The 13026-nt window shown below is 42.8% G+C and overlaps 1 protein-coding gene across 1 annotated transcript in view; it reads left to right on the top strand.

Annotated features, from left to right (window-relative positions):
* The window catches only part of LOC126474226 (SH3 and multiple ankyrin repeat domains protein 3), a 147900-nt gene that overhangs the window by 90313 nt on the left and 44561 nt on the right, over positions 1–13026 (top strand). Inside the window, exon 10 of the mRNA XM_050101691.1 lies at positions 4407–4635. Within this exon, the coding sequence (XP_049957648.1) occupies positions 4407–4635 (229 nt within the window). The remainder of the gene's footprint in view (positions 1–4406; positions 4636–13026) is intronic.

Below are 13026 nucleotides of genomic sequence, written 5' to 3'. Positions count from 1 at the left end.
TCTCTCGCGCAGTGGGTCAACAGCTGGAAGAGTGGTGCGACGTCGCGGAGGTTCAGGGCGGCGCGGCCGCGTCCACTGTGTCAGGGGTGGACGACGTGCGAGCCGTACCATCCGGCCGTTACGGCCGCTCCCGCACGGCGCGTAAACAGAATTCCGGGCGCCGGCCCCTGTTGCCGTCCTGTGCGTCATGCTATATACATCATGATCGGTCAGAGTCCCCCCAGCGTTGGGCCATTTGTCGCAAATGTAATAGAAAAGGTCACATTGCTAAAGTTTGCCACTCAGCCTCAAAAGAATCGAAGGAAGCAGGTACAGAGGACATGGACGTTGACATTCAGGAAGTTTCATCGGGCCAGGCTCCCGACGCATTTGCACGCAAACTCTTTATCGAGGTGTCGGTTCGGTTGCGCCGGTTACAACTGCAAGTCGATATGGGTGCGGCAGTTTCGTTGTTGAATGCACAAACTTATTCCGACCTTGGATCGCCCCCGTTGGCGCCAGTTTTCCGGCGTCTACGCGGTTATGGTAAACAGTTCATTCCCCTACTGGGTCAATTCACTACCAACGTGACTTACAAATCAGTCACTCGGCCTATTACTTTTATTGTTGTCAGTGATGCGAGCTCAGCTAACCTTTTTGGCCTGGATGCCTTTCAAGCTTTCGGTTTTTCTATCGCTGACACCATACAGTTGGTCTCCGAAGACGTTCCCTATCAATCATTGGAATCTTTGATCTCCGACTTTCCAGATATTTTTGAGGAGGGCCTGGGGCGTGTTTCAGATTTTGAAGCTCACTTAACATTGAAGGCGTTGGCTCGCCCACGTTTTCTCCGCGCGAGGCAGATCCCCTTGGCTCTCCGCCCTCAGGTAAAGGAAGAGCTAGACCGGCTGACAGCCCTAGGGGTCGTTCTTCCCATTTCTTCCAGCGAGTGGGCTTCGCCCCTCGTTATTGTAAGGAAGCCCTCGGGAAAATTACGTCTTTGTGGCGATTTCAAGGCCACCATTAATTCCCAATTGGTGGTGGACACCTATCCTTTGCCTCGTGCTGATGAATTGTTCTCCTCCGTGGTGGGAGGCCAATATTTTTCGAAAATCGATTTGTCGGAGGCTTACCATCAGATACCACTTGATGAGGACTCCAAACGGTTGGCGGTCGTCAACACCCCGTTTGGCCTTTACCAATACCAGCGGTTGGCCTTTGGAATATCCAGTGCCCCAGCGATATTCCAGCGTTATCTTGAGCATGTCACGTCGACAATTCCTCATTGTATTAATTACCTTAGTGACATAATTGTCACAGGCCGCAGCACGAAGGAACACTTGCACAACCTTCGCACCCTCTTTCTCAAATTCAGGTCTGTGGGCTTGCGTTGCAACCTGCATAAGTCAACCTTCTTTCAACCATCCATTGAGTATGTGGGCTACACCATCTCTCGGCACGGTATCCAGCCACTAGGAAGTTTGGTCCATGGTATCGTCAACCTTCCTTTGCCCGCTTCGCTGAAAGAGTTACAAGCTTTTTTAGGCAAGATAGCCTATTACCACCGGTTCATTCCCAGGGCTTCCACAATAGCCCACCCCCTGTACTGCCTTCTGCACAAGGGTGTTCCTTTTGATTGGTCGCCTGCATGCGAGTGAGCGTTCACCTCGTTGAAGGGCCTCCTCACGTCAGCCCCTTGTTTGGCTACTTTTGATCCCGATAAGCCATTGGTCCTGGCTACTGATGCTTCGCAGTATGGGGTGGGGGCGGTCCTGGCCCATCGCAACGCAGATGGTTCCGAGCAACCACTGGCGTTTGCGTCTAAAACGCTTAGTCCCGCGCAGGCCCATTACTCCCAGGTGGAAAAAGAGGCTTTGGCCATTGTCTACGCTGTTACCAAGTTTCACCCTTTCTTGTATGGCACAAAGTTTCAGTTAATCACTGACCATAAGCTGTTAATATTGTTATTTGGCCCCGCCTCTCAGATTCCAGATAGGGCGGCCCACAGACTACAGCGCTGGGCCTTGTTCCTCTCTAAGTACCATTATGACATTCATTTTCGCCCTACAGGACAGCATGCCAACGCCAACGCTCTTTCCCGTCTTCTGGTGGGCCCGGATCCTACGTTTGATCGAGAGGAGATTATGTGTTTTCATTTGGATGTGGCGTCCCGCCAAGCGGTTGATGGCTTCCTGATCACTAGTTCTCGAGTCACCTGGGAAACGGCAGCTGACCCGGTTCTCCAGCAAGTAGTTCGCCTCATTCAGCAGGGGTGGTCATCCCGCCCTCCGGGCCGGGCCTCGGACCCTCTTCGTAATTATTTTCTTCTACGGGACCGCCTCTCGGTCTTGGACGGCATTCTCCTTCTGGCTACCGATGATACAGCTCCTCGCGTGGTTGTTCCTGCAAGTTTACGACGGGAGGTCCTCACGTTATTACATGAGGGGCACTGGGGTGTTTCCCGTACTAAAACCTTGGCTCGCAGACTGTGTACTGGCCCGGTACTGACAGAGAAATTGAGCACTTGGTGGCCGCCTGTTCCCAGTGTGCGAGCCAACAAGCATCTCCCAGGGCAGCGTTCTCTTCATGGCCGCCGGCAACCCAAGGATGGGAACGTGTTCACATCGATTTTGCGGGCTCGTTTCTCAACGGTTTTTGGCTCATTGTCATTGATGCTTATTCCCGATTCCCATATGTGGTTCGCTGCTCCTCAACCACTTCAGAAGTTGCAATCCAGGCACTAGCAAAAATCTTTTCTGTGGAAGGTCTGCCAATCACCCTGGTCTCGGACAATAGACCGCAGTTTATTTCGCAGACCTTCCAGGATTTTTGTAGGCGCTTCGGTATTCGGCTCATTTGCTCTCCCCCCCTTCCATCCACAATCGAATGGGGAAGCCGAGCGCATGGTGTGCACATTTAAGATGCAGATGAAAAAGTATGTGCACGAATTTCCTGCGGAGGAAGCAGTGACGTTTTTCTTGACGGCATACCGGACCACACCAATGGGAGAACGCAGCCCCGCAGAGCTCCTCCATGGGCGTCAACCTAGGACTCTGCTGCACTTCCTCCGGCCTGGTCCTCGCCAGTCTTCACAAAACGGAGTACCTGGCTTTCCACAGGGTATGTCGGCCTGGGCCCGTGGGTTTGGTCGCAATCCACGTTGGATACCAGCGGTGGTCCTGCGCCGCAATGGCCGCCAGCTCTATACCTTGCAGGCGGGGGACCGGGTGGTACGTCATCACCAAAATCAGCTACGTCCACGTTCGGGCAGCCACCCTCCGCCCTCTCTGACACCGGCTTCCCCATTGCCGGCACCTGTGTTGGTTTCACAGGGGACATTGCCTCCTCTCCCCGCTGTGCCTCTGCCGCACTGCGATGGTTCTCAGCCTTGGCAGCCTCCAGTAGCTCCAGCACCGGCATCGCCATCGTTCGAGATGCCCCAGCGAGAGCCGGCCCCCCCTAGCAGGCCCGGTTTCTCAGGAGGTTGGTTCACCTGTGGTCGTCCCTTCCCCTTCGTCCCCGCCACTGGGTCTTGCCCCTCCCGGGGTGGAACAGGATCCGGAGTTCGACAGCTTGTCGCCCGTTCTGTCCCGGGCTCCGGTTGTGGGACGATGGGGGCCTCTTCATGTGGGTCACTTCCAGCCGTATTCAAAGGTTCATGTTCGAGGGTTGGCAGATCCCCTCGACTCCGGCCATCCAATGGATGTGGAGGTCATCGCTCCTGCCCGACGCTCCACCTTACGACGCAGTGGATCACAGTGGCTTCACCCCCCGAAGGAGGAGGAGTGTAGTAGCCACCAGAAAGATCGTGGGAGGCGCACATTGGCACGGCGCATCACGGACGGTAGTTGCCGCAAGTAGAGTCCCGTCCACCAGAGGGCACGCGAGAATTCGGACGCGATCTCTGCTGGCATGACAACAACAACAACAACAACAACAACTCCGACAGCACGGGCCGTGCCCAGTCAGTTAACATCGAGAATGCCTACGACACAGTCCCGGTCTACGCTAAGTGAAGTGCGACGTAAACGTGAACAGTGTTACTACAATAATCTTCAAGAGCTTTATAGTTCGTCATAGGTAGCACATCGTAGTACAAATATCTGTTACACTCCCTTCTCAGAGATTACAACACTTATAGCTCAAAGACTTGGCCAGACTTTTCTTGAATTCAGTTCCTGTACATTGTACACTTTTTATGCCCCACCCCCTTTTTCTCAAATAAGGAACTGGTTAAAATTTAGAAAAGCTTGAGATTCAACTGTACTTTTGGTTCATGTGTTGTCCCTATATTGATGGTAGGTAAGCAGGTCGTTCTCTTTACTTTCCAGTTTTGTTTTATATTACATAAGATAAATGTATTTCCAGTTTGATTTTCTTTGTGTAACAGGAGAATAGAAAGCAACTCAGAGCTTTCACTGTTACAGTAACAGGCTCAACTGACTGTGGTCTCCTAGAGGGCACCTTGCGTGGTCAAGGTACAGGGTTGTTCCCAGCACACTGTGTACAAGAGGTACGTCTACGCCAAGGTGTGGTGCCACCACCAATATTGCCACAGCCTCCGCCATGTCTTACTCGGCCTACTCCTCCCCGTGTGCAGGGAAGACGGGAATCTGTGCACAAGCATTTTGCAACAGCACCACGGCTAAAAAAACAGTGAGTACTTTTTCTGGTGACAATTTAATTCAAGAGTAATTATTTTAACATAAAAACATTTTAGAAATAGTTGCTACATTCCCATGCAAGTCAACCTAATGCTGAATTCTTCAAACAATTGTATTCACATAATTCTGTAAACCAGTTTGTGGTGATTAGTGTTAACACATTTTCGTCCAAATTACACGTTCCATTTTGCATTGACAATAAGATGAGAAATAAAAATATTTCCCTCCATGCATCATATGAAACAATATTCTCTGCACTAAAGACAAGAAGTAATGATGTATCTTGTTTATTGCTGAAAATAAATGACAAGTAGTGACAGTCATATTCCAGCTTGTCTTTTAGTTCAAGGCACTAAAGTGAACATGTGGGAAGCTATTTACAACAGTCTTGACATCTAAAAACTACAGACCTCCTGACGATATTTACTGTCTTTTGTAGTTTGTACTCATTTGTGTTCCTTCATCACATGCAAGGCCCTATGTTCATAGAAGGTAACATTAGACCACATACTTCTCATAGTAAGGTGATCATCTTCATACACATATCTGATATGTGGACTATATACACATATGACTTTTCATGTTTTCCTCCATCGCCATTTAATGGGATCCGTATTTCCAGAAAAACAACAAATCACCAAGTGAGATGGTGACCCAGTGATAAGACAATAGACTTGCCTTTGGGAGGACAGTGGTTCAAATTCTTGGCCAGTCTTTCAGGTTTAAGTTTGCGATGCATTATTAAAATCATTTAAAGCAAATGTTGGAATAGTTCCTTTGGAAGGGGCACGACCGAGCTGCAAGAAAGAAAGATTAGTGTTTAATGTCCCATCAATGTTGAGGTCAGTAGAGATAGGAGCACAACTCAGGTTAGTAAAGGATGCATAAATAAGTTTCCATGCCTTTCAGGGTAACCAGCCAGGCATTTGTCTTAAACAATTTAGGAAAATCACAGAAAACCTAAAGCTGGAAATTTGAACCATCATCCTCCTGAACACAAGTCCATTGCGCGTGTCTCAAATGACCTTATCATCTTCTTTCTTTCTAACCAATCCCCTACTTTCCCCACCTTGAATGAACTTACAAGCTCCAAAAGCTTTTTTCTTTTTACCGGCAATACTAAGAATTTCGCTTTCTGAAGGTACACACTGGCCAGCCACTCTCACTCTACTTGTAATTCAAGCAGTTTTTCTTATTTTCTATTAAATTTTCCATCAGTTAAATATATAATTAATCATGTAGACAATGGTTAAAAAATTTCAATCATCAAAGTACCAGACAACTGGAGAACCTAATATTTACCAACCATAAACTTACAAATTGAAAACAACAAAACTGAGCACTTTTGTATTAAATTATCACTGGAGTGTGTTCATAACAAGCTGTGCAGCTTTGACTTAAAAGCAAGGAGACCATGTAAATAAGCTGTTAATATGTTATCATTCCAAGTGGCTTCGAGAGGCCACTACATAACTGCACAATTTAGCATGTTTAATGTAAACAAAGTGTATTGTCCCTTGCTAGCAGACATCACACAAATCAAATTGCTAATACTTAGCAGACATTTTGCAGCATTGTTAGCAACACTAGACAACTATCTTCAAAGAGAAAGCCACATATGTCCTCTGCTATATCTACAGAAGTAATGATCAGAGAAAGTGTAGGGTCCCCACATGCTTCAGTCAATGGATAGTGAAGAAATAATTTTGCTTCATATTTGAAGCTCTATAGGCATGCTAAAATCCACTGTTTGGCAGCCGCAAGGCTGCGCTGCAAAAATATTCATGTGGATCCCATGTCACCCAGCAGTTTAACATGATGTCATCTTTATCATTCCTACAAGTTTTCATATGTCTTCAGATCACCCTCCATTAGGCTGCCTTTCCCTATCTCTTGGAATCCAACAAAGAACTGTCTTGGTCCATATATCAGCCATAACCATAGCTCCATTTCCCACTCACACCAATTCATTTTCATCGCAGGCACATTTCATCAGTAAAGAAAGTAGCAAAATACAGATTTTACAGTATAGACAAGAAACTGCCCAGAATACCTAATACTTTTCATAGGGATGCTAAATATGTATTGTAGCACTACAATGAAATTTCAGATCTCATCAGGAAGTGGAACAAAGAAAAAACTCCTTAGAAAACTTAAATATGGTAGATACACAAAATTGTCTCAGTATTTATGGTAGGGTATGTTACTTACATGGTATTTCAACAATGGAAAATCCAGGATGGAATAATGACAGTATTATGGAAAGGACAGTTGCTACTCATGTTATAACAGAGGTGCTCACTAGCAGATAGGCATGACTAAAAACTGTCAAACAAGTAAGCTTTCAGCTAGAAAGGCCTTCATCAGAATTAGACTACATACACATGTACACTCATGCAAATGGAACTCACACGCACATGATGGCAGCCTCTGGCTGGTTGCGGCAGCCAGAGACTGAGGTCGTGTGTGTGAGATGTGTGTGTGTGTGTGTGTATGTGCATGTTGTCTAATTCCAATGAAGGCCTTTCTAGTTGAAAGCTTACTTGTTTGGCAGTTTTTAGTCGTGCCTATCTGCTAGTCAGCACCCCTGTTATAATGTGAGTAGCAACTGTCCTTTCCATAATACTGTCATTATTCCATCCTGGATTTTCCATTGTTGAAATACCTTTTTAGCCAAAAGTTTACTTGTTTGACAGTCTTTTGTTGTGCCTTTCTGGGACTCAGCATTTATGTGGTATTTGTTTGTCAGAGGCTCCTGGATGATTTACCACTTTTATATTGTTTTTGGTGCAAAGAAATCTAGTAATAACACAATTTTGGAAACAATAATAATTACATTTTATTGAATGACTTAATAGAAATAACTTCAAACACACACACACACACACACACACACACACACACACACACACACTGCGTGTATATTTCTTCAAGAAGAAAACTGCCAAACATTTTTCAAGCAGCAACAAAGAACTGCACTGCACTTCACTCCTGAAACAGTTATCTCCAAGATGATGTTCATTTGTATGAGATGTTGTCATAATTGCAATGATCCTCCTTAGAAAGAAGGACTTTAAGTTGTTGTAAATGATCCCATTTGACTTTTCTGATTTTCAGTCTTTCTTTGTATTGTTTCGGGAAGCAAGGTTTTCTAGAAATTTTTCTTGGTTGCCTTGGTATTTCTTGCCACACTTTGTTGAAAGATCACTTGTAGTAAATAATAATTTTTGGATGTCATTTCATTGCCTTCAGGTCCATAGCTATAGGCTCATTTTTACATGTCTAATTGAGTCATATGGCCACAACTTTTCTCTGATAGTTGGTGAAAAAGAAGTAATCTAGGAAATGGACTTCGTAAGGTTGTTGCCTTTTTCCCACCTCTTCATATATCAAGCCGGACTGGCTAGAAAGTGTAACTTCACATCCCTTTAAGCATGTACTCAATGGAACTGTGAATGAGTCACTTCCTATCTGAGTATGACCTACTCCAAAACTGTTTGTGTCATCATTACTTCTGTATCAGTTGCTAATCTTTAAAGAGAATTTGATAATATCATATTTCTGTTCCAATATTTGCAGCCATCAGAATGCAGAATGACTTGGACAGAACTGTCCTGAATTGTTTTGGACAGGGTGTCTACAATATACGAGGTAAAATTTGATGCAACCAGTTCACCTCGTGTTTCATTGAACCAGTAAAACACCACATCAAGACTTTCTAAATTATATGTTGTAAAGTGATGAACAGGCAAGTTTATTTTATAAGAAACTGGACTTTCATGTAAAAATGCAGCTATTTTCACAGCCCAGAAGTCCATGGTGTACACTGAGCATCTTTCTTATGTACATCTTTTTGCAGCCTTGTCTTGTCGTTGTGTTCTTTGTGCTGCTTCCACATGTCCTTGCTCAAGCTTCCAAGCCGGTTACTACAACACAGGTTGCACTGGCATTTCTTGGTGGAAAATAAGCTAAGGTCGCCATCCTTGAAAATCAAGTTAAAGATGGAATCTTCTCCATATTACATATTTCCTTGTAGATTTTGTGTAGCTGTTGTTTGCATTGTAGAAAAGGAGCAAGGCACAGGTGGAGGAAGATTCCTGGCAGTAATATGATGGCAGTTTTAGAAGGCACGCCAGGAATTCTTTTATGAAGATTCTCTCATCTTTTTTCTTTGTTTTATTTGAGAATGTGGCCATTCTGAATCAGGGCCCATCCCATGTGTAGCATTATCCGGCCAACATTGGATAGTCCATTCTGTAATCCCAAGAGTAATGAGAAACATCTTATTGAATATTTATGTTGTCCCATCTCATTTCTCAAATGATGTGCCGTTCCTCTCAGATTCTCTAGTGACCTTCCCTGTACATTTGCTTAGAATTATATCCTCAAAACTGATTATATAATTCTTCGTCTGATCCCACGAAATGTTACCCAGAATGTGTTAAATACTGCTTGCATATTGCCAGCAGAAAATTGATGACACTTGCTTGGAATGGATTTCTGACACACATTTGACGCACATTGAACATAACTTTGGTGCCTTTCTTGGAATATTATGAGTAATTTTGCCACTTTGGCTTTTTTTATTTCTTATACACGCTTGTCTGTGCTTCTCATAATTTTATTGGTGCTTTTCTCCCAGTCTTCAGGGTAGGCTTTTAAACTTCCTATTCCTGTCACTGCTTAAGTCACCGTAAAATTCATGGCCTCCACTTTCCACATCCTCACTTCTGGTGTCTCTGATAACTTATCTGAATCATCTGCTGATGAGTAATTTTGCCACTTTGGCTTTTTTTATTTCTTATACACGCTTGTCTGTGCTTCTCATAATTTTATTGGTGCTTTTCTCCCAGTCTTCAGGGTAGGCTTTTAAACTTCCTATTCCTGTCACTGCTTAAGTCACCGTAAAATTCATGGCCTCCACTTTCCACATCCTCACTTCTGGTGTCTCTGATAACTTATCTGAATCATCTGCTAAACAGTGAGCACCATTGTGTAGTTATGGGTGTGAAGTACTGACATCTCCAGTGGCAGCTGTGACTGCTCTATCGTTTTGAGCATTCCTGGATACAGCCAGCGAAATTTCTAAATAAAAAAAATTGTAAATCAGCTTAATAAGATCCAAGTTGAAGCTGTAATTCGTGTATTTATGATAACAACTATATCAGTAATGTTATTACTAAGAAAACAAGAAAAATTACCTGTGTCATTAGACAGTGCAGAAAATGTGACAGAGAGCCCCATAAATGAAATAAATTTTCTTCTGTGCATGTAACATAACTGTTACTACTATCCTCACCTGTTGTTCATTCTACATTTATAAGGGATGCTACAATAAAGGGTATGTTCTAAAAATATGTAGCAGAAATGACTAAAGTACAAAATAAGTCAAGCTTTCCATTCTGATTTATTGCACAATAAGGCACCTGTGGTACTACTAAGTTTCATAGTTTTACTAGACTGCTGTGAATGCAAGCTAAATAACAATACTGCTGACAGTCACTCTCTGGAAGGAATGCTAATTTAGACAAGAAACAAATCTTTCTTCAGTAAAAAGTTCGTCTTTTAAAATGCTGTCCATTTTCATGAACTGAAGCTGCAACCAAGGAAACACTTTGAAACATGGCAGATACATAGTAAGCAAAAACAGTGTGCTGTGTCTGTGCACGATTATGCATTTATGTGGAATTGTTTACCACATTCAAAACACCCTAGTCATGTCATATTTCGTTCTTTTGCAGGTACATGTAATTTTCAATTACTCTTACAGTGTCATACACACACAGTGTTGTTTTAGTGCATGTTTTTGATAAATAATTAAAAATTCAGCATTCGGGTGGTAACAGCAAATGTGCTGAAAGTCAAGGATATCAACTGACTAAGAAACATAAAACTGACAATATTTCAGTTATGTGGTATTGTTTGTTCATTGACAGTTAACATTTTCTGTTTCACTCTGTTACCAGATCAGTTTGTTTTTCTGTCTCTCCTAGTAGTTCAACATGCATCTCTTTATTTCGTGCTGTAAAACACTCTTTTATTTTTATTATGGATTTCACTGTGAAAGTCTCTTGTTTCATGTTCATAAGTCAAAACTGGTAACACACCTCTGTTTCAAACAAATTGAAAGTGTAGTTTTTAATTTACCAACACAATTTCACACTGCCTTTACTCTTCAGTTGCGTGTTTCAGTCATTGTCTTCAACTGCCACAAATTTATCAGCTAGTTTTATGAATTAGTTGTTAATTTGTACTATATTCATTTCAGTATAACCACAATTGACTTTCAAACAAATTGTATTAAGTTCTTCCATTCATTGTTTCCATGTTTGTCTGCAATAAAGGCAAACAGTACAGTTTCATCATCAAAATTAAGGTGTGTTCCATTAACCTGTATTCCTTCTCTGTTTCTTCAGTTCAAACATGTAAACAATGTCTGTAAATCTGTCTGAGAATAGTTTTGATTATAGGAAGTTTTCTTATGCTCTCGTCTTTCGTTTCTGAAATACCCACTAACCTGATGAGGCTAGTGGGAGCTCTTACAACGACTTTTATATTCTTCAGGAAATAAAATAAGTTGAATCAGTGCCTTGTGTCCTAAACATTGAATTGATTGAAACTGGGCTGAAAACGTTTTTCAAGGCATAAATCCCAGGGAAAGTGCTAATTCATATTCATTGCTCAATTCTATAATTTCAGTCAGAACTTGCATAGGTACATTGTGATACATCCACATCTAAATCCAGTTTAAAACATTCTCTGTTACTTCCTCTTGTATTTGACATTAATTCAATTTATCCATTTTGTTAATAATCAAAACCTTTCCCATCAGTTTACTTTGAGAGAAAATAACTAGTAACTGCCATCCAAACCTTTACAAACGGCATACAATGAACAGACTGCCTGTATCAGGAAGTGGAAGCCTAACAGGGGTGTGTGGCAGTATTGAGCCACAGACCTACCTGTTGGTTCTGCGTCTTCATTATCTATCTGCACATCTTCACCCTGTCATATTTACCTAACCAAACCTGGAGTACAGCTGCTAGTATGTTGCACTCCAATGTATGAACTCTGACAATAAATTATTCTAAGACAGCAACACTCTGGGAGAAGTTTGTGCACCATAAATGAATAGCAGACAAATCTGGTAAAATCTTAATATATTGTTGAGGCCCAGTGTCCTCCAAAATTTGTACACAGAGCTACAAGTGCTTTTGTCAGAATTCATGTGGTTCATGTGACCCTAACTCCTTTTTCTCAACATGACGTTAATGAAAAAGTTACTTTCATATGATTTTACAGTTCTGAGCAGCCACAACTCTGCTATGCTGTGCAGCATATCATTGGTGCTGTCAGGTGGTACTTCAAACTACAACGGTAGGATGGTTTAGGATTTGCTGGCAATCAATAACCTGAATACTGCAAGACATAAAAGTATCCTAACCCGACCATTGTGACCAAGAGGTCATAAGCGATGATAAAGATATAACACTGAGACAGAGAACATTGGAATAGTCCCAGCATCCTATTTACTGACATTAGTTGGAGGGATGGCATCTCATGTGGCACAAGCTTTACTCATTATCTACTCTTGTCCAAGTCTGCGTGGAGTGCTACAAACCAAAATATACTATTTCCGCACCAATCAAATTCATTTCCTCTGTGACTGTACGTGATTAGACATTGTAAATTCAACATGATCAAAGGCAAAGCTTCTTATGCCATAAGAGTTTGGAGCTGCTGTTTGTCACATGTCCAAGCTCTTCCAACACTAGCCGTGTTGCCCCATATGGGCTGCAGTGACATCAATCCAATTTCGGAATATTAATTCTTCGAATATTATAATAGCTAAAATAAATGACCCTAGTGGAAACTCTCTGAGAGTGCTATGTAACTTGATTTCTCCTACCTCTAGCTATGAAATTGTTAACTTGATCATGGACTATTTTTCCTTTCCGCTTCTGCAATCCTGTGGGCTCCTCCCAACAGGTTGTAGCTGAGGGCTATATGTCCCTGAAGAATAAGCAGTATATTTTGGTCACTGCTGGCATTCTTACATCAGCATCGAACTTCCAGAAGCCATAGTCTGAATTCTCATCATGCTGACTTGTGTTGTTGTAGACTATAGGGCGGGTGATTGGGTGTCTCTGCATTACAATGTTTGCGATATGGGCAGATACATTGTCATGAAGCAGCAGGAATCCTTGTCGTAGTTTTTGGCAGACAAACTGCCCCGTACACATTCTTCATTCTCTGACTGATGTCTACTAGTATTTGTCCTTCGGCAGCCAAGAAAAGAATAACAGCATGTTGGTGCTGTTTCAACAATTTTGGTAATAATGTCACTATAGTTCACGTTTCCATATTCACAACACATGTTGAA

Source organism: Schistocerca serialis, chromosome 4, assembly GCF_023864345.2.
Source record: "Schistocerca serialis cubense isolate TAMUIC-IGC-003099 chromosome 4, iqSchSeri2.2, whole genome shotgun sequence".
Classification (NCBI taxonomy): domain Eukaryota; kingdom Metazoa; phylum Arthropoda; class Insecta; order Orthoptera; family Acrididae; genus Schistocerca; species Schistocerca serialis.
Note: the sequence above shows the minus strand (reverse complement) of the source record. Positions and strands in the feature narration are given on the sequence as shown.